Here is a 22161-nt window from a genome sequence, read left to right as displayed (position 1 = left end):
GTACTTGGTATCAAAGTAAGGGCCGGAGCCGTAGGACCACCGACACTATTCTCGTGTATTGTACGATGATCATGAAGATGTTTGACGCACGCTCCCTATATTCGCGGATAACCCGCTTTCCAGTAATTGCGCTAGCGATCTAGTGTTTTAATTGAATTATTTGTCTAACATTATCATATTGGGTTTTATTGCAAAGAAAAAAAATACAGTAAACCACCATTCAGAAATTGTTTTCATTTAGAATTTTCAGTTAAAGCGTCGCAAAAATATATTCTTTATATTTGGTTAAGGTCAAACATTTTTGCCGATTTTTATGCTTTCCTTGAATTCGAGGGCATATACATGCAAAGTGCGAGAGTAGCTTTATTCTTTTACTTTTAGTATTCTGCTTTTATAATTTGTGTCTTCTGCCAACAAAGTTATTGTTGTCAGTCTGTAATCAACTGGGTCTGTCGATGTTGGACTGCAGGCTGTCAAGACGTCTCTGTTGAACCCAGCCTACTCAATATTAGATGGGACATGCCCAATAGAGCACTAGAGCATTAAACAATGGAAGCAAATACAAAGCAAAGGGGATCAGAACCTGGACATAACCCAACTCTTTCTCCTTCACCCTTCTTTTAATTGTCTGCAAAGAATTATATGAATCTAGAATGTGGGCTGTATTGCAGCTCCATTGTTGGCTCAACCTATTTCAATTATGGGAATATGCTACAAATTCATACTATGATGGGATGGAAACATGGCCAATTGCATCCCTATTATTACACATGTATGAATTAATCAAAATTTGGAACAAAACTTCGAGAAAGGAAAGAGGAGAAGAAAATCCCATCAAGATGCAGCAGCACTTGATAAGATATCCTCATCTTCACCAAAAGGATAGTGCTCATATACTTCAAGCAATAGTTCCCTGCACGGCACAACAGCCCCAAGCTTAATGCAAGCCAAGAAAGCGCCTGAGAGTTTCCGATGAAGACTGTAAGCCTCATCAGGGGGTGGTGTAAGCCTGTGCCTCAGCATTGTTGCCCCAAGGTTTGAAATGCTTTGAGCAATATTAGTAGAGCGGAAATCATAGCCACCAGACTTTGAGAATGGCAATCCCACAACAAAACCGGCTTGAACATGAGCCTCCAGCATTACCTCTGATTCCCTTCCCGTGAGGAACCCAAGCCTCTTTGACATCTCAATAACTGCCTCTCTGTCATTATTTGCACAAGCCATAACCTGGTCAAACACGTACAAGGAAGGAATCCTTTAGTTCATGTGGTAGAAGAATCAAATCTGAAGATGCCCAAAATTTAACAGTGTTCAACAAACTATAGTTACACAAGGTTGGACATCTTGCTGCATTAATAAGCTTAAAGCAAAATCACGTTAGAGATCAAACTATATAAATACATGTCTATGCAGGAAAAAAGTAACAGTAGAAAAAGTATGATCCATAAAGGTCTGAGAAGTATAAATGGCCAGTTTTCAGCCTAAATGTCAACATGAAACAATTAATGTTCCATTCATACAGAAAATAATCAATGCCACAAGCACTTTGGAAGGGAACTGACCATTCTCAAATAGTCATCAACAAAACGTTTTGGATAATCTCGAGCTGCTCCAAAGTCAATGAGATTGATTGTTCTGGTGGCCTCATCATATAAGAAATTACTCCAATTAGGGTCAGTCTGCAACAGAGCAAACACAATGTTTAAGACGAGCAAGAAATCACTTCTTCAACAAGACTTCTAAAATGAAATAACGCAGAAGTTTAAGAGAAAATAAGAAGCAACCTCACAGAAAGGGCTAAAAACATAGATCTACAAAGTTTTCTAAAAGGAAAATTCAAGTATCTGCCTGAATAGATTGCCTCATGCTTAGAAAAAAATTTTGAGAAAAATACAAACCAACCCTTTTATAATCTTTAAAGTAAGTCTAAACCTTAGATGGCAAAGCATAAATAACCTTTACGAATTTAAATACTTTGTAAAGAGAAGTAGGAAATATAGAGAAACACACAATACAATAACCTCTTGAAAAAGGAAAAAGAAATTAAAGAAAGCATGCCTGCATGAAGCGGAATACAAAAAGCTCCATTAAGGTCAGTTGCAGCAACTTTCTCCCAACATAATTACGAGTTCCTTGGTTTAGTAAAGCAACCTTGTCAATTGGAACTCCTGCAGCAAGTAAATAATATTTCCAAACTGAAAAATGGGGTTCATGAGATAATCCTATCAACCTTGTCAACTGGAAACAGTTTTAGAGTACTGAATCATATTTATGCACTTTGATCTATCTGAAATTCCAGTTAAACAATTTTCTTTTAAGCAATTAAGAAAATTGTCCTTGGAATACTTAGTAATATAGCACCATACCATCGAAAACAAATGATTTAAGCAAAATAGGAACCCAAGAGACACAGCATAATTACCAGAAACAAGTTCTGTTGTTAAAACTCTTTTGCTTGAAATATCATCTACAACAAGTGGAACATAAAATCCCTCTCTGCTGGATAGCAGATCACGGAATCTTTTCTGATTGGATGCCTCCAAATTATAGTCGCATTCACGAGATAATTCTTCTTTAGCCACCTGCAAGAATTCATGTAACTGACATAAACATGCAAATATTCCTTTAAATACAGAATTTTCAGTTGTTAAATGCCCCAGACTATCCTCCAATCACTTAATTCACACTCTCTAGCATCCAATACAGGACTGAGCAGCCATTTTTGAGGCATGAGTAAACTAAGCACTGGAACCCACTACCCTGAGCAAAAAGGGTGCAGGAAAAGGATCAAACATTCATAAGAGAAAATACTCTAGTTATATACTGGGGAGGGCCAAATCTATATCTAAATGTGTCCATCATAGCACTAGCATTGAAGGCCAACCACTTACTTAACTTATTACAATATACATACTAGGAAATTGAATAATAATGCAAGTTCATACAAGCATAACAGCATACCTTCATTGCTCTATCAAGATAAAGTCCTTCAGGAATTAGATTTGTATAATCTAATAGAAGTTTCACGTTCTCAATGTCACTTTCAATGCTATGTGCCACACCAGGGTACTGAATTTTCATGGCTACATCCATACCATCCTTTGTGACAGCTCGGTGAACCTACAATTATAGAAAACCTGTAAGTCCAGGCTGGGTAACCATCAAAATGATATAAAAGGCCATTGGAACAGGACAACAGATGGTTCATCCAAATTAAACCATTGGGAAAATATTCAATCTGAAATGATCAAACAGAGCAGTCTCATGGTAAAGAAAGAAAAAGTAAACAAACAAGCAAGCATGGTAAGAATTTGAAATGCTGATAGTAATAAATAAGGAAAGCAAAAATTAAGAACTGCATTTCATATGTACAAAAAGGAAACTACATGTAACTAGCATCAAACTAACTTTAAAAAAAAACCAAAAACTAGGCCAGAGACAAGTTAAAATGTATAATGCAGTAAATGATCACATAAAACACCAGTAAACTAAAATGAAGGTCGAAAAGAAGACCAAATCCTGAGCTTCACCAAGTCATCCATTTCAACCATATAACATCAATTCTAGAAAGAAAAATAATGACTAATTGATATTAATATGTTCACATCTTGATCAAAAGTTTGCACACAAAGACTCCTGGTAGCATGATCAATAAAAGAAGTAAAACATAGACAGAGAAATATGCTACCCTAAATGGTTACAAAGACTTAACATATAAGGGAACATCCTAGTCAGTGTGACGATGAAAACGACATGCAACTATTTTGGTTTACCTGGCCTATACTTGCAGAAGCCAAGGGTTCATAATCAAAGCTAGTCAACTTTGAAGACCAATCACGGCCTAGTTCAGCATCCAAAACTTGATTGAGCTGGCTCCTTGGCATCACATCTGCCCCATGACGGACAATATCCAGAGCAGTTAAGATCTACAGAAAATGAAAGAATTCAAAAATAGGATTATCCATTATGCCAAGTTTTATGGCCAAGTTGATTCAAGGAAAAGATATAAAGCACAACCCTCTGCCTAACATCCTCTTAACTGACTCCTTCAAAAGAACTACAAATATATCTCTTCTCTTGAGCCAAACATCCCACTATCAAATTACATTCATACGACAGCGTTCTAACACATATAACAGAAAATTATCATACCGGAGCAGGAACAAGGGATTCATCCTGTATGCTTAACATCTGACCAATTTTTAAAGCCGCGCCACGCATCCTACAAAGCGCAAGGGCCAACCTTTCTGCATTTTGTTCAGACAAGAATGGTGAAATAGCAGATTGCTTGTCGTTTGAGTTTGGTGAACCATAGACAAGCCTCTTGGCAGATTCCTGAACTGTTCCCCAAGCAAGACCGGCTCCTAAAGCAGCAAAGCTTTTGATGTTATAAAAAGCACAAGTTAGCAAAATATAGCAGAAAAAAGAAAAATTTTGCAATAGCAATATAACTAAAACATTAAAAGAATACAAAAACAAAATTTACCCAAATGCTCTAGAAAATGGAGTGGCAGGAACTTTCCTTTCCCTCGGCCTCCGTCTCTTCACAGCTACTGGCGCCTCTGCCGCCACTTCACCGCTGTCAACATCGTGCTTATCATCCAAATTGGACTCACATTCTCTCTCTAATCCATCATTACCAACCTTCTCTTCAAGAATCGTTTTATCATTACTGCTGACGACTTTTTCGCAATGGATTGGTTCATCTAGGGTGGGGCTAGCCGGTGCGACGCTGTTTGAGAAAGAATTTACGTTGTCCTGGGCAACGCCATCGTTATTGCTGTTGAAGTAGACGACGGATTCTTTGGGCCTAGGGCTGGAGAACTCGCGGACCTTACCCTTGGTAAGGCCCGTTAGGTCTGTAGCCGAGACTACAGCGTTTTTGAGAGAGGAAAAGATTAGGGTTTCGAGATCCCTTTTTTTGGCGTTCTCGATCGTTTGGGAGCGTTTGACGATCTCTTTGGCGATTAAAGAGAGGCCGTTCACCAGCCTCCCCAGCTGATTCAAAGAACTCATGGCGCGTTTAATTCAAAACATCTTGTAATTTCTCCAAAAATATTTCTGCTTCTGTCTTCTTTGCTGATTACAGCCCCAAAAAAACCTATAGTACGTCGAAGAAATCTTGGGGTTTGAATTGAATGTAAATTATGTTCTGTCCTAAAGTGAAGGTTTAAGGGTACGTGGGTTTTGTCGTGTCCATGAAATTGGGAAGAAAGCAGAGTCGGCGACGTGGAGGCTTGTCGCTGTTCGTTTCAGGATGGACTGACCCAATGAGCCCAAACATGTTTGTTTTCTTAAAAAGCCAGAGCCCTTGCGCCAACATTTAAATCCACTCTCCTGGAGCTTGCCCTTAGCCCAAGCCCAACCAGTTCAGGAAGATGACGTGCATTTTGATATTTATAAAATATATATATATAATTAAGATAATTAATCGATCAATTGATTGATATCTGTTATTTTTAATTAATTTTTTTTACATCTTATGGCAAAATTATGTTGTTTTCGACATTTGAAAGGTTTTTTTTTAATTTTAGTTATTTTAATAAAAATACTTTAAAATAATAATTTTTAATTTTTAATACTTAAAAAATAGATTCATTGAATATTTATCAATAGAAATTTAATATTATTTTTTGTTCATATCTTTTTATTCCATGTAAATCTAAATCTATAGTATTTAGACATTTCTTTTATATATAAATGTTCAAAATATAATAAATATCCATCCAATTCATTGAACAAAATAAAAAAATAGTCATCATTGCATAAACAATTAAATCAACTAAATTTAATAACCTTTAACCAACATTCTATATATAAAAGATAGATACTATTAAAATTAATAACTATTGGAGAGATTTCACTCTTTCCATATAATCAAAGCTTTTGTCATATTTTTATGTTTATAAAAATAATTAAAAATCAACCACACAAGCCTCGGAGCAAGACTAATTATGTGAAATTCCTTAATTAAGTTTATGAAATTTTTTATTAAAACCCATTAAATAAAACTAAACTTCAAACTGATAAATTGAAAGATATTTTTATATAAGTCAAACATACAAACTTTGAAAATTTTGAAATCAATTTTGATACTTTTGTTAAAAATTATGATAGACTTTTCATTGTTCGATAAATATTAATCAAATTTTACTTAAAAGATGAAATTTATAACAAATTTTTTCCACGTCACTGATTTTCTCATTGAGCTCTATCAATTTATTATTTTTTATTTTTAAAATTAATTTTAATGAGAAACCTCATAAGCTTGACTTTGTATAAGTTATGCCTTATGTCTCCAATAGCCTAATTTTTTTATTAAAAAAAATCTCAAATAATCATAATTGATTAGATCAATTGGTTGACACATGTCATTCTCAATTGAATTAATTTTTTTTATATACCTTATATCAAAACTATATTATTTTTGACATTTTTTACTCTTATTTATTTTAGTAAAAAATACTTGAAAACAATAATTTTTAGCTTTTAATGCCTAAAGGATAAATTCATTTAATATATATCAATTGTAATTTAATATTATTTTTTCTCTATATCTTCTTATTCTGCATGAATTTGAATCCATAGTATTTAGATATCTTTTTTATGCATGAATGTTTAAATTTCAATAAATATCTATCCAATTCATTGAACAAAATAAAAATATTAAAAAGGTCTACTTATTTCTCAATATAAATAACACATAGGTATCATTGAATAAACAATTAAATCAACTGAATTTGATAACCTTTAATCATTCATTTTATATATAAAAGACAAATACTATTAAAAATTAGTAACTATTTTATATTGGTAGGATTTTTACATTATACTGTTGTTTTATATTCTAGAACTGTTATCTTAATCTGCTAATAGTTTAGGTTATATACTCTCTCATTTCTTAATATTTAATCATTCATTTTATATATAAAAGACAAATACAATTAAAAATTAGTAACTATATATGCGGGTATAGGTTTTCAGTTGTTGAACCAAAGTAAATAACTATCTTTCAATTAATACCAATTTATTTTTGTCTTTACCAACAAGAATCATACATTTATCTAGTTTAGTAATACAATATGGCACAACAACAGAAACCAAAAAAATGGAAACAAATATATATAGCAAAGGAAAAAGCAAACTGTTATCATAGTAAAACATATCTAACAATTGTGTAACAGTTTATATTTCTTTAACATTTAGATAAGTACGAGTCATTTAAAAAGTTAATACACATTATCTAACAAAAATGAAAGCCTCCAAATCACAAATCCTATTCATTTTGTTTGAACAATATATTTTTAATTGAAAAAATTACTGGATGTTTAAGAGGATTATTATATTTTTTGATTAAGTATTGTTTTAAAATCATATATTTAACAGTAACTTTTAGTGATTGAAATCAAAGCAAATAACTATATTCAATTAACACTAGTTTATCTTTTTTTCTACAAGCAAAAACCACATATTCATGTAGTTGATTAATGTAATATAGCTTTTCCTATAAAATCTTTTTAAGGTATTAAATTGAAGTCCACTCCAACATAATCTTTATTTCCTATGATCTTTTCTATAGCGTAGCTACGTGCCCCATCCTAATTAAATATTAAAAATTGACAACAAATAGAGAATTTGTTATTTTTTAGGTATTTGTATCTAAACTGCCGATTAAATCAAATCCGAATTAAATAATCATTGCTTGTTAAATATTTGAACCCATTAAATAATCGATTTTGCAAGTCTCTTCTATGCGAGAAAAAAAGAAAATTTTTTACATCTAATATAAACAATTTACTAATAATTAAATATATAAAATCAAGCAATTTTTAAAATTCAAATTAACTCATGATTAAGAAGCAAATAAGTTCTAGAATAAACCAAACATCAACTTCAATAAGTATAAGCAATCATAGCATTCATCTTCCTTGACAACAAACGTGTAAGTTTAATCTACAATTGAACATGGTCCTACACAAATAAAATAAATGAGAAATTATGCAACTCTTAAGATGAGATATAATAGATTTTATATGTGAAAAAACAAATGAAAATAAAAGTAGGATATTATTTGCCTTCTATGTTATTCGTTAAACAAATTTTGGGAGCACATCAATGTCTTCAAAGTTTTTTCAAGAAGCCTACTTTTATGGTTACTCATCGCTCTCTCATTAATGTTAAAAGCTTAGTCGAATGTAATCGTAAAAAAAAAAAAGAAAAGCAAAAAAAAATTTTGATAATCATTTACACACACAGAATATTTTATTTTTATTTTTTAATTTTCACCAATTAAGAATATCAAAATCTTGAATGCATGGCAAAACTGGCTCATGTTGGCAGTGATCTAATTGTAACTTCACTTGCACAACTTTAGAAGAATTAACTAACAAATGCAACAATCTTGGAAAGATCTAGATTATTTAATATTTTATGCAATTATAATACTAATATTTAAATGATAACATTAGTTGTTATTATTATTATTGAAATAATATAAATTTTATTTATTAAATTCATTGTTATCTTTATTTAATTCTTGAGATTTATTTGGTACATTGAATTATAATATTAGCAACAATTTTAAGCTTTTTCCATCTTAGCATGAAACAACATTACTTTTACCAACCATGTTTTATGTTTGACTTGTATAAGTGCTAATTGCTGTTGAGATTGATTGATGAGGAGAACTGAGCACAATATTGTTTCTACTTTTAGGGTTTGGCCTTATTGAAGGCAGCATTGATTGATTGCCTTCTCATGTCATGCAAAGCCAGGTGGGATACGATCAAAAATGACTCAAACAATTAAAACAACAAAAGGAAGAATGAGGGAGTGGAACATTAATTTGTTTATTTTGTCTCTACAATTGCGTAAGGATTCATATCTCCAAAATCCAAATCGTTTATTTTGTTTATATGCTTGCTTTGGCATTGCTTTTTAGTCACCCAGTAACCATTACCAAAACGGTTTGTGGGGTAGTCATTCAGAGGATTAATGGCATATAACTCTTCAAACTTTATATGGAAAAACTGAGCATGTGAGGGCAAAAATCAACATTCAAATCTTACAAAAGATTGGGTGGGTGCATGTCCCATCTCTTTCTACCACAATGCAGGAATGTGCTACGACCCATTAAATTAATATTCATGATATATACTCTTTTCTCTTTGATTTTTTTTTTCTTTCTTTTTTCCCTTTTTAGTACCCCTGCATTATGCCCTTATCTGCTAAGATATTACAACTCTTGGACCAGAGATGGGTTGATTGAATAAAGGCACTCCAACTAGTACTAAGATAAGTATATGCTTGGTTATACCGATCAAGTGCCGTAGCATACTTGAGTACAGCGGTGTTTTGACACTCCCTCGCTGTCAAAAGCAAGGAAATGTGTGATGGGCAAGACTTGGTTTTGGTTTCAAGTCATACTGCATTCACCTTTTTTCATCCAAATATCTCCGTCAGTTCTTCCTTTCCTGCGGCTGGTGCAAAGTTCCCAAGGGCAAAAAGTCTAGCCGGAACTGCAGAATCCAACAATGTTTGTGTGCATGTATTCCCTGCTCAAGGAACAGATTCGAATCCTCCTATCCCAGGATAAGAAAGGAAAATGTTTAAGCAACTTTTACTTCCCCTCAATGCCTCCTCCACAGATGACTGTTATGAGAAAATTTGCTCATTTGATTTGTCGGTTTATCCCCTTTTATTCATGCCAACAGTTGGATTCAACTCACTTGCCCATCTTCTAGTTCAAGCAAATTATTGCTTTCAGCTCCACGTGAAGAGTACCCCATTTGCGCTGGTTGAAATCGGTGGAGATAACGGATGAGAAGTTGAGTAGGGACCAAAGAATAGATGGAGCAGTATACGTCATTTCCTCATTAAGTTTGCTAATTGAATATTTACTGCGATATGCTTTATTCTATATGCCCTAGAAAGGAATTATACTCATCTTCAAAACCCCACATCATTGTAGCTGACTAGCCCCTCACCCATATTCTGGATTCCAAGATTCCAGACCAACTTGAAACCATCCCTTAGTCTGCTTTCAGGATAAACAAATATAGCCTCAATATTCTCATTTGCCAAAATGCAATGCACATCATGCAACAACCTATTGCATTGTGGGACGATTTTTTTTTAGCCCTCAAAGTTAATATTTTTGAAAATAACTTTTTTTAAAATTTTAATTATGTTTAGTCAAGAGAAAAGATTTTTGAATAAAATTATCTTTATAAAAACTTCTCATATTCAAGTGCATATACAGAAAAAAAATATTGTCTTTTTAGAAAGAAAAATTCAACATAAATGCTACTCAAAAACAATGATACAAAAGTGAAAAAGTTAATAATAAAAGATTTAAAATATATAAAAAGAAAGATGAAAAAAAAAAAGGATCATCATCATAACCTTGTTTTCATACACACAAAAAACCTAAGTTACACTTAAGGATCAACCCAAAAAACCTAAAAAAATATATTGTTACATGTCATATTTAAGGTGTTTAATTTTAAAAGTTTATATCTTAGTAAAATATAAAAATAGATACTAAGTTACACTTCATACTTAAAAAATAATATTGTTACATACCATGTTCAAAAAAATATTATTAAACACCATGTTGGAAAAAAAATATTGTTACACACCATGTTTAAGGTGTTTAACGCTAAGAATTATGTCGTAGTGAAGTACAAATATAGAGATCAAGTTACACGTTAAGTTGAAAAAAAAATTATTACACATCATATTAAAAAAAAGTTATTATACATCATGTTTAATATACTTAATTCTAAAAATTTATGCTATAGTGAAATACAAAGATAGAGACCAAGTTATATGCTATGTTGAAAAAAAAAAATTATTACACACCATGTTTAAAGTATTTAACTTCCACAGTTTTTATCCTAGTGAAATACAAATATAGAAACCATATTACATGTCATATTGAAAAAAAATCGTTACGCGCTATGTTCAAAAAAAAATTATTACATACCATGTTTAAAGTATTTAACTCTAATAGTTTTTTATCTTAGTGAAATGCAAAGGTAAAAATCAAGTTACATACCATGTTTAAACCATGTCATATTCAATAGATTTATTACATGTCAAGTGTATTAGAGTTGTTACATGTAGGCATGGCATGTAACAACTTTAAATAGTATTCTAATTTATAGATTTTACTTATATAATTTCAACCCATCAATGTAAAAGTTCTGTAAATGTAAATTAATAAATTCAAAAACTTATATTGATGTCATCTTTGTTTTTTATCTGTAAATTGATGATGATATGACAAGAAATAGATAAAGAAAGATAACTATGGTGATAAAATTAGAAGGAGTTGGGTAGTAAGAGAGAGAAATTTGTTTCTAAAAAAAATTTTTTTTTCAATATGAAAATTTTTTATTAAAGGTAATTTTATATAAAAATCTTTTATCTTAACTAAATATAGGTAAAATTAAAAATAGACGTATTTTTTAAAATACATTATCTTTTATAGCTAAAAAAAAGAATGTTACCATTTATCATAATTTTTTCTTATATTTTTTGTTAATTGACGTTTACAAAGATAAGTGGTGGCCATCGTGCATCGGAACACATGGTTTTCTTTTTATTTGGGGACCAACATCAATATTCTTGGTACAAAAATGTTGGGGTGACGAGAGTTCTTCTTAAAGCAGCTTACAGTACAATCACTAGAAAACGACGGGTAACAGAAGGCAGGACGACTTTAACAATTCCGAATCATACATTTTTCTTTTAGTTGGTACGTAATTCATAGTCATATTAAAACAAAGAAAAATAAGGTCACCACCTCAGCCATTTCATCTCCTCTTCAACACGTCAACACATCATTCAACTGGGATTGGGTCATCCTTCCTTGAGTTCGTATAAATAGGCCCCATCAGCCACTACTCGGATCGTGCATCGGAGCTGTTTTATTTTCATTCTACTGGTTTAGGTATTTGTTTAACGATGGCGCTATGATTTTTTTAATGTTTTCTTGTAGATTTGTTTTCTTGCATACAGTGTTTAAGACTGTTCTCTCTCGGATTATGTGGTTAATATTGATGTGGTTGCCTTGCTTTCATCACGAATTTAAGTGGAATTTGTTGAATATGCTGTCATGTTGAAAACCAAGAAAAAGGTTGTCTCGTCTATACGTTATTAAGCTCTAAGCTCTTAGCCTTTGCTCGTCCGTAGCTCTTCTTGATGGGTTCATTAGGTCTCTCTCAGATTCTTTAATCTCATTTCATCACTTTATGTTCTTGAAGACAATCTCCCCATGTTTTAATCTGTTAAAAATTTGGAAACCAAATAGGACTTTAATGCTAAAGTGCTTATAATTGCAGGGTTAAGATTATCCTGGCAGTATGTGATGAAACTTTTTTACAGGTACATTCATGAAGATGGACGCTGTTGGGAGGGCCACTGGAACTAAATATGAATGCTTGCTCTTTGGTATGTTATTGCACGATTAATCTCTCCATTAAGAACAGAATCATGTGATATATCTAGCTGCTTTTGCTCAACCCTCCCCTGTTTTAAGGCATCCAGAACTATTTCTGATTTATGGGGTTTCAATTATGATTTACAGACATGGATGATACTCTGTACCCCTTAAGCACAGGTGTCAACTTGGCTTGCCGCAAGAACATAGAAGGTATGACCCTAAAAAGCAAACGTGATTACTTCAGAGTTATTTCTTTGGGCTATAATCATGTTATAAGCAATTCGACTTGTTTTAATTGTAGAATTTATGCTGCGATACCTGAATATTGAAGAAAGTGAAGTACCAAGAATGTGCTTGGAATTATACAGGGAATATGGAACAACAATGGCTGGTTTAAAGGTGAATGAGAGTTTATCTTGTCCTAAATTCCCTGCTCCTGTTAGGTTTTTTTTTTTATTGGGTGCCCGTTTCTGACAAAAATATGCATCTGAAAATTTGAGTTACAAATGCCCACTTTCAGGCTCTTGGTTATGAATTTGACAACGACGAGTTTCACGCGTATGTTCATGGAAGATTGCCATACGAAACACTAAGGCCTGATCCGGTGTTAAGAAACCTTCTGCTTTCCATGCCCCAGCGGAAAATAGTAAGTGAAGACTCTGAAGTTGAATTCCTTCTAGCTGATCGAAATAAAGTTCTCTGAAAAACATACTGTATCTTGGCTGTTCTAAGATGTTTCGTGATGCTTTCAGATCTTCACGAATGCTGATAAGGCACATGCAAGTCAAGTTCTTAAGAGGTTGGGCTTGGAAGGTTGCTTTGAAGGAATTATATGCTTTGAAACTCTTAACCCTCCTCTTGAACCAGCTGATTTCATGGATGCGCTGGATGATAATCAAGTTCTTGCAGGAGCTGACAGAATTGATGCCAGCTGTGTCAATTCCAATTCACCAATTCTCTGTAAACCCTCGCTGGAAGCTTTTGAAGCTGCCATTCGGATTGCGAGTGTCAATCCAGAGAAAACGGTAAAGACTCAATCCTTCTTGAATTTGAACAAATTTTGGCCTCTGCCGCTTTTAAAACTATGTAAATGATTCATGGATTCCCCATCTTTTTTTTTCATTTTTTCAGATTTTCTTTGATGATAGTGCTCGAAACGTCGCCAGTGGAAAAGCAGCAGGGCTTCACACAGTTATAGTAAGCTCCCTTTTGTTTCTGTATGGCATTCACAGCATCTAAAAACCTGCCCAAACAATATCCTGAGTGGCTAAACATAAACAAGCAAAAGCATAAAGCATTGGTTCTATTTGCTACCATTAACACTCAACGTTCAGTTTTAGCTAACATTGGAACATACTGATGGCAGGTGGGGAGCTCGGTAGTGGTGCCTGGTGCAGACTATGCCTTGAGTAGCATCCACAATATCAAAGAAGCAATACCTGAGATATGCGAAGGTGAAGAGGAGCAGATGGAGCAAGTTATCCAATCTGCTGCAGTTGAAACTGTCGTCCTTGCATAGAAAGTTGAAAATTCCTGGTTTTGAAGGGAGGCTATCCTTGTTATATTATGTACAAGGGAAGCATTCATGTTAAGCTTAGTATATAAATGACCAAAGCTCAGTAATATCCACACGTACTTAGAATGTAAGATATGTATCTTTATGATTCATATACCTAACTATATTTATGGCAATGAAAACAATGGAGAGAAATAGATTGAAATTAATAAAATAAGATGCCACATTAAGAGAAGAATTTTCATGGGATCTGCAAGCTTGTATTGCCCTAAAAAATGAGAAGCACAATAGCAAACCCCTGCCAAGAGCTTACAGAGTATCATCCAAAATTCCTACAATGAATGCTGATTCTTATACATGATGTTTATGCTTATTACATGAACAGCATATCAGCCGTCCAGTGGTAGCTCCCCACAGTTAACAATTCTGCAGGGCACCCGAGGGCTGTCTGACCTGCTTGTCTCTTGAGATTCTAGTTTGCGCACAACATCCATTCCATCAACAACATGTCCAAAAACAACATGTCGATTGTCCAGCCACGGAGTCTGTAAAACACAAAAATACAACATTACATGTAAAGTTTGAACCAAATAACCAACTTAAGCTAACAAAATTGTGTGTATGAATATTTAAGCTCTCCAAGAATAAAAAGTGACTCCCAAGCATTTGACTCATTGATTGGTGCATGATCCCCTACCTAGAGAGCAAGGTTTGAATTCCCCTTCCCTCAATTAAAAAAAAAAAAAAGTGATTTGGGCAGCATGATTGATTAGCAAGACAAATCAGCAGCGCACAGTCAGCATTAAGCTATAAGCAGATAATGCACACATAAGTCAGAATCCAATCCAAAGGTTATACTAATAAGATATAATCCCAATCACAGAGCAAGGGTAGTTCTAGTAGACGTTTATACCTTTTTGGTTCTCAAAAATGACCATAAAAGCACAACTTCCAACAAATATAATGGGTATCAAATTGGAATAGTGCAACCAGATACATCATCTACAAAAAGGAATAAGGCAGCCACAGCTAGATCACCTTTACAGTGCAAATGAAGAATTGGCTCCCATTGGTATCAGGACCTGCATTGGCCATGCTTAATACTCCAGGTCCAACATGCTTCACTGCAGATAACAACCTCAAATATCAGTACCACGCTAGCACTCATTACGATATCCCATAACCTAACAGCCCCAATATAAACTCCAAAATTTTTGAACAAAGAGATTCAAAGTGTATAATTTTTGCACGCTCTTTATTATTACAGCACAACTTACAGTCAAAGTTCTCATCTTCAAACCTGGACCCATAAATGCTTCGTCCTCCAGTTCCCTGCAGCCAGAAAATGAACCAATTTTCTGCTTAGCAATCAGAAGGATTTTTAAAAGGTATATATCTTTAGAAAGTATGAGACGAAAGCAAGAGAGAGTTTACATTTCCGTTTGTAAAATCACCTCCCTGGATCATGAAATCTTTAATAATTCGATGGAAGGAACATCCTTTGTAACCATACCCTTTCTCTCCTGCAACAACAACATCAACAAAAAATATGTTGATCTAATAAGCATAAAACCGGGAAGATAAGAATAAAAGTGGTTTGAAAGAGTGAATATAGAAGTCTAGGCATAGCTTACCTGTGCACAGGGCACGGAAGTTCTCAACAGTTCTTGGAACAACATCCCCAAAAAGGCCCATCACAATTCTACCAACAGGTTCACCTCCAACTTCAACATCAAAGAAGCACTTGGTTGTCACTTTTGATTGCAACGCTACATCCTAAATTAAATCCAAAAATGCGTAAGACGCAGAACAGTGAACACTAGGACAGATGTAAACCAACAGAGCTCAAATTGCACATTCCAGATGCATTACGTTTCCATTTTACAGAAACTAATGATAAAGTACTTACATTTTCCATCGAGTTGCAAACCATTCTCCGGTATTTAAAGGAAGGAGATTTAGAAAGTTGCGTAACAGGGAAACATGATGAATAATTTAATTTCGATGTTAAGGCTCTTCCAGGCGAGCTCAAAGTTTGACTCTGGGAGCACCCTGACTGCGAATTTATGATAAGTGGCCTATGCACGTTTGAAATATCTTGACCCTGAATGAATGAAAGGAAAATGCAGGACAAGTCAAATACTACAATGGGAGAAAATTTCGAAGCAGGAAAAACTTTCCCGGCAAAACTGACCTGGAAAGTTAGGCGAGGGCTATGGACCATCTGCAATGAGAAGCCGCAGGCCATTTTTCTGCGGTTGATCGGTGAAAAGAGTCCTCTGTTATTGGGGCGTCTGGTAAGAAAAGAAAGTGTATTTCGATAAGGCTTTCACTCTCTCTCCCCCGGTCTCGAGTGAAGAAACAGAGAGATATACAGGCTGGTGGTTGGGAATGGGTTGGTATTGTGGTTAACGCGCGACTCGAGTTGCACATCGTTTTCACCGGCGCGATTCTCAAAATATCCGCCGCACGGCCCACACCCATTTTTATATTTCTTTGTTTTGGGTTGGGCTCATGATCTCTTACAAAAAAATTAAAGGCCACAATATAAGGGATACAAGGCCTTGTATTTATGTACCACAAGTTCCGCTGATTATGCTACACGTTGGGGAATAAATTTTTTTTAACATATGAATAAAATATGAAATTAATTTACATTAATAAAGATAATTATCTAAAAATAAAATATGAATCAAAATATTATTTATAAATTACATTTTAATGTGTAAACATAAATTTTTAAAAATTAAAAAATATTGTAATAACGCATCAAATTTATTCAAAATGAACTTGTTTATCAAATTTGAACTTGTTGGATCATTTACAATGCTATCATGAGTAAGCAATACTATTACTAACAATCTATATAATGCATTGTTAGTATTTTTTTTGTTATTTCCTACATCGTAATAAAAAATTAAAAAAAAAACATAAAAATTGTAAATGTAATCAGTAAAAAACTTAAATATTAAACAAATAATAACAAAAAAATTAAAAAGAGTGAAAACTACAAAAAAATTCAATCTCATTTTTTTCTCAATTAAAAATTAAACTAAAAAAACCTCCCAATCTTTTGTCTCAATTTTTCCTTCTGCTTTTGTGTTTTTGTGTGTTTACCAGTTTTAGTATGTGATGGACAAGAATAAGATCTACCAAGGTTAGTGAGCTTATTTTACATGAGCAAATGGTCTGGGAAACTGAAAAGGTACGTATGAGCTTGTTTTCCGCCTTATGAGAACTCACTCATTCTGGCGTTACCATTAAGTTTTAGCATCCAAGAGACAGGTTGCTTTGGCCAACTAGTAAACATGGTGAGTGTACAGTAAAGCTGGGATATCAATTGTTAAGCATATCATTAGATGGTGGAGGATATTGTACCAGTTCATTTGGGTGTCTAGTCAACGATTGGAAGAAATTCTGGAGCCTTGACATCCCCACATCCCCAAAAAAATCCAACTATTTGTATAGAGGGTCTTCCATGGATGCCCTCCAACATGTTTTGCTTTAATTAGGAGAAATGTTGAGATTAATTCTTGTTGTCCATTGTGTAATTACACTTTGGAAACAAATCTTCATGTTCTATGTGATTGCTTTTTTGCAAAGACAATGTGGTTGATTTCAAAGTGGGGTTTCCGGGTTATTGCTCATTATTACTCATCTCCCAAAGACTGGCTTCTTATGTTGCTGCACAGATTAGATAAAACCAATATGGAGGAGATGTGTTGTGTTATGTGGACTATTTGGAAGGGACGTAATTTAGCTGTCTTTAAGAATGAGAGTTTGAGTCCGATCCAAACACTTCAAAAAGGGATGGATATGTATAATCAATACAATAGTGTGTCTGTAGCAGAAAGGCAGCAACACATATCACTTGTAGTAGAGGATTCTCGATGGAGGATACCATTGGTTACCAAACTGAATTGTGATGCTGCTATTTTTAACCAGAATGGAGAAACCTTTGCAAGTGTAGGTTTGTTGTTCGAGATTCAAATGGAGAATTGATAATTGTCGGTAAAGTGAAGATGCAGTCAACCACAAACGTTGCTCTAGCTGAATTGAAAGCATTACATTGGGCTTTGCTGACATGTGAACAAGAAGGTCTGCTATTGTCTGAAGTCGAAATAAATTGCATGCAGGTGGTAGTGTGGATAAAAAACATAATCTTTAATACTGGTATTGGGGCCATTGTGGAGAATTGCTGTTCACTATTACTTAAACTCAACTCCTCTTCACTACGTCATTGTAAAAAGGATACCAATATGGTTGCTCATGCTATTGCTCAGTCTACTAAAGTTTTTGGGATGAACCAAAGTCTTTGGAGAGATGTTTTGTTTTTACTTGTAGCAGCTTAACAAGTGCTGCATAGGGAAAGATTAAATTAAAGAAAAATTGTTTAAAGCATGGTACAAGGGTACTTTTTTTCCTTCTCTTGAATTTATCCTAAAGCATTTTTCCACGAGCAAGTTTTTTTAATGAGGCTCTATTCCATGCAATAGGATATGTTCTATGCTTAACTATTAAACTTGATACTGTTCCTGTTAAACCTTTCTGATATGGAATGAAATTTCTTGTTTCAAAAAAACAAAACCTCATTATTAACTTTTTATTTTCTTGAATTCATTTATCTAATTAAGTATTATTATCCATAGATTTTGTCTTTCTTACATTAAGAAATTTTCTTCTCAATCAATTAAATAGATATTTTGAAATCAATTATGGTGTGTCAAGTATTTTTTTTTATGCTAATAAAAAAAACCAATTAATGAAACTTAAAATATTATAAAATTATGCAAAATTAATTTCACATTTAACCTTTTCTTTACGTTTTTCTTGTTTTATTTTTCGATAACCCTTTAAATATCTTTTAAATGTGTGCAGTCTTGTGCTTTTTTTAATTAGTAGTTAGACTTTCTTTTTTCTGTTTTTTTTTTTCTTTTGATGTTGAGATTTTAATTTTGATTTAATTCTTTATATATATGTAATATAAATATTGAAATTTTTAAAAAAATTATTCATTAAAATACATTATAATATAATTACATTATCACTGTATTCAATTTATTAATATTGTCGTAAGCTATTTTTAGTTTTACATTGATCATATATGTGTGTATCTTGACCAACTCCTAAAGTAGAATTTTTTTTACCTATGATTATTAGCATTTACACACCATAGATATTTGGTTTTGACTAAATTATTATTTCTTTAAGAGTTGTTTTGTAGAATAGAAACAAGTATAGAACAACTATGTCGTGTGGATGACAATAAAAATAACCTGAAACAAATGATAAGGTTCACAAGTTAATTTTATCACTAAAATATTTTAAAAAAACAGATTTGATGGTTGAAATTTAAAAATAATTAATAAATCTTTCTCTTAAACTTTCATTCAAGTATTTTACATTTTCCTCATTCTCAAAAAGCACATGAGACATTGTTAACTATCATTGAACTCTATTATATCATTAAACCCAAAAATTCACCCATTACCCACTATACATAGTGGGTTAACGTGTAATCCCCATGATGAATATGTTCTAACATAATGAATTGATTCTTCCCATGATGAATATGTTTTCTCTAAACATGCTATTTCCATGATGTCTAATAAGCATTTTCTAACCAACTGTTGCATAGAAATCGCTTTTACTTTGGTGTGTGTATGTATAGAAGTTTGGCAATTCATTGAGGAGAGATTAAAAATTCAACAAATTCCGTCTTAAAAGCACTTTCTAAATACTCTCTCTCCTGTACACAACTCTTTTCATCCTATGTTCCTCCTCTAGTACACTTTCTTTACCTTTTCATTAATTTGTATCATTTATCTCCTGTTACAAAATACCTAATATTTACTTTAAGGATCACTCCAATCTTCTTCTATATCATCTTCAGTGCTTCTTATCAAAAAGACCTATTGCACATACATAAATTATGATGACTGAATTCTATAACATGCTTATCACGATGATGAATTATTCAATGAATTTGACAAAATCAATTAATTTTAGGATACGTTTGTTTGACTCATAAAGTAGAATGACATGAAATAAAATAATTATTTTGTGAAAATATAATAAAAATATTATTATATAGTTTGGTTGATAGGATGTAATAAGGTAGAACTTTCTAGTATAATTTATTGTAATATTTAGTTGGTAAAAATAATTTTAAAAGAATATAAAAATAGATAATAAAAAGATAAAAATATCTTTTATTATATTATAAAATTATATATTTTTATTTTATTTTTTAAATATTTCATTCATAATTTAATCATTAACATTTTATAACCCCTGAAAATAAAAATACCAGATGTGAGGTTGTCTGGAATATCCGGGATCCAAACAAAAGGCCCGGTAACCTCACCCAATACATCAGGCACATCGTAGCGTCCAAACTGGAAAGAAGCCGCGTCCAAACTGGAAAGAAATGTCCAAGTTCAGACCACATACTGACAGCAGCGTGAATATATTAGATATTATCCAGACATCAGAGGATCTTTCAGGGACGGCATTTATCAGTATTCAAAATTCAAATGAATACTGCTAGGACTAGAAATCTGCTAGCTCGTTATCAACAATCAGACTCCTTCTCTCATAATAATTCCCAACCACCCCAACACCCCGATAAAATCCAAGACTCCTTTAGTTAATCCATCTGCAATACTGTTCCCTTCTTTCTTTATATGTGTCGCTTTCCAACCATGAATTTTATTATGAAGATTCTCAATTTGCAGTAAAACCTAGTTGAACCTCTACGAAGCATGCTTTGGATTATTGACCCAGCTTACAGTATTGAGAGAATCACTATTTATTCAAAAATTCTACAAATATTGATTCATTAAGCCAAAAAACAATTAACAAGCTTCATTTATTATAACTATTTTAGCTAAATTTGAATCTCAATGTCTTATACATTTCAAGAATTTAAAAGAATATTAACTTCCGCATAAAACAAGAATCCAACTCATATTTGAAAATTGAAGATAAGGTTTCAAAATTTTGGAACTTCCCCTTTAATTATAATTTCAAAAGAATTTCACGAATTTTCCGTTGGATTTGACAAAACCAATTAATTTGGTATTTTTTAAAGAAATTTAATTAATTTAGTATATTAGCTTCCAACCCACCTCGGTAAGGTACGACTCTTTAATTGGTTTGACTAACTTAATTGTACTCCTATTTGCTCGAAGAAAGAAAGCCGCCTCATTGCCTTTCTTTTGGTAAAAAAAAAGAAAACTGCATTGATTTCTCGATAGACTTTTTTTTTTCTTATATAAATATATACGGGGACTTGCATGAAGAGCCAAGTTCAGATGCTCGATCAAGCAAATTACGTGAATACCAACACTAACCTTTGGAAAAAAAAATTATATACTAGCGATGATATTTCCATCATCAAGTGATGGGAATCAATAACTTGTGTCGATCGTTCTCTTATCCTAGAATTAATAGAAGTTGTCTTCTAAATAAAGTACCATTGCACGGTAAGAATGTTGAGTTCACTGTTCTTCTAACCCAATAAAATATAACAATGAAAAAAGAAAAAAAAATAATTATATAATGATGATGATTAATGAAGCCCATCTGTAAACTAAAACCCCATCTCTACACAATCATCCTAATTTAATGTACAAAATCAGACGCAGATACAGATCTAACAACGATAAAAAATTATTGCATAATTGATCTCAAAATATTATTTTTTATTTTTTAAAATCAATACAAGATTCATATCTTTCAAGTCAAATATAATTTTAAAAAAATATCTATATTATATATAAAAAAAAACACTCAAGCGTGGCCTCCCAGCTGTAGTCAGGTTTCTGCCTTCTTTTATTGACATATGACTATTTTTAAGAGATTTTAAAATTATTTTTATGAGGTCGGTCGCATTTAGAGATGTGGGTAGAGGATGCAGTCAGAAGGGGTGAACCACGTGGAATGAGAATGGAAACTGGAATGGTTTGCGATTTTTTAGCCATATGCAACCCACAAGGACGAAGTGGCAGGCCGTGGAGATGGGCATCACATGAGACGAGTCAGCGAGCACAAACTTTGAGGATTTATTTGATTTAAAAGCCTGAGGACACTTAACTGCGATAGTCCCACCCTCGGCTGATTTAAAAACTTTGAGGATTTATTTGATTTATAAGCCTGATTACAAGGACATCCATCGCTCGGAGGATGATGATCC

At 32.9% G+C, this 22161-nt stretch overlaps 3 protein-coding genes across 5 annotated transcripts; 1 reads left to right on the top strand and 2 right to left on the bottom strand.

Moving 5' to 3' along the window:
* Positions 1-523: 523 nt before the first annotated feature.
* ABC1 (ABC transporter 1) lies at positions 524-5257 on the bottom strand. Of its 2 annotated transcripts, none has more exons than XM_021424352.2 (8): positions 4487-5257; positions 4153-4378; positions 3774-3926; positions 2962-3120; positions 2423-2582; positions 2059-2195; positions 1563-1679; positions 524-1227 (listed from the first exon to the last, which is right to left on the bottom strand). In XM_021424352.2, exons 1-8 carry the CDS (start codon positions 5014-5016, stop codon positions 835-837), a joined length of 1875 nt encoding a protein of 624 aa, XP_021280027.1. In that variant the 5' UTR covers positions 5017-5257; the 3' UTR covers positions 524-834. The 2 variants fall into 2 exon arrangements, with proteins under 2 accessions (XP_021280027.1, XP_021280028.1); XM_021424353.2 differs by having other exon boundaries at positions 525-1227; positions 2059-2168; positions 4487-5249.
* Positions 5258-11778: 6521 nt separating this feature from the next.
* Positions 11779-14202, top strand: LOC110413665 (Haloacid dehalogenase-like hydrolase (HAD) superfamily protein). 2 transcript variants are annotated; one of them, XM_021424576.2, is made up of 8 exons: positions 11779-11956; positions 12391-12456; positions 12593-12658; positions 12750-12847; positions 12969-13094; positions 13201-13473; positions 13580-13645; positions 13815-14202. In XM_021424576.2, the coding sequence occupies exons 2-8, from the start codon at positions 12399-12401 to the stop codon at positions 13965-13967; spliced, it is 840 nt and encodes a 279-aa protein (XP_021280251.1). In that variant the 5' UTR covers positions 11779-11956; positions 12391-12398; the 3' UTR covers positions 13968-14202. The 2 variants fall into 2 exon arrangements, with proteins under 2 accessions (XP_021280251.1, XP_021280250.1); XM_021424575.2 differs by lacking the exon at positions 11779-11956 and adding an exon at positions 12099-12220.
* ROC4 (rotamase CYP 4) lies at positions 14150-16353 on the bottom strand. Its single transcript, XM_021424577.2, has 7 exons — positions 16159-16353; positions 15874-16068; positions 15599-15740; positions 15399-15487; positions 15242-15296; positions 15003-15088; positions 14150-14509 (listed from the first exon to the last, which is right to left on the bottom strand). Exons 1-7 carry the CDS (start codon positions 16210-16212, stop codon positions 14354-14356), a joined length of 777 nt encoding a protein of 258 aa, XP_021280252.1. The 5' UTR covers positions 16213-16353; the 3' UTR covers positions 14150-14353.
* Positions 16354-22161: the final 5808 nt, after the last annotated feature.

This window comes from Theobroma umbraticum, unplaced genomic scaffold (assembly GCF_002168275.2).
Source record: "Theobroma umbraticum cultivar Fairchild unplaced genomic scaffold, ASM216827v3 scaffold_4.1, whole genome shotgun sequence".
Taxonomy (NCBI): domain Eukaryota; kingdom Viridiplantae; phylum Streptophyta; class Magnoliopsida; order Malvales; family Malvaceae; genus Theobroma; species Theobroma umbraticum.
This window is presented reverse-complemented; position numbering and strand designations above follow the sequence as displayed.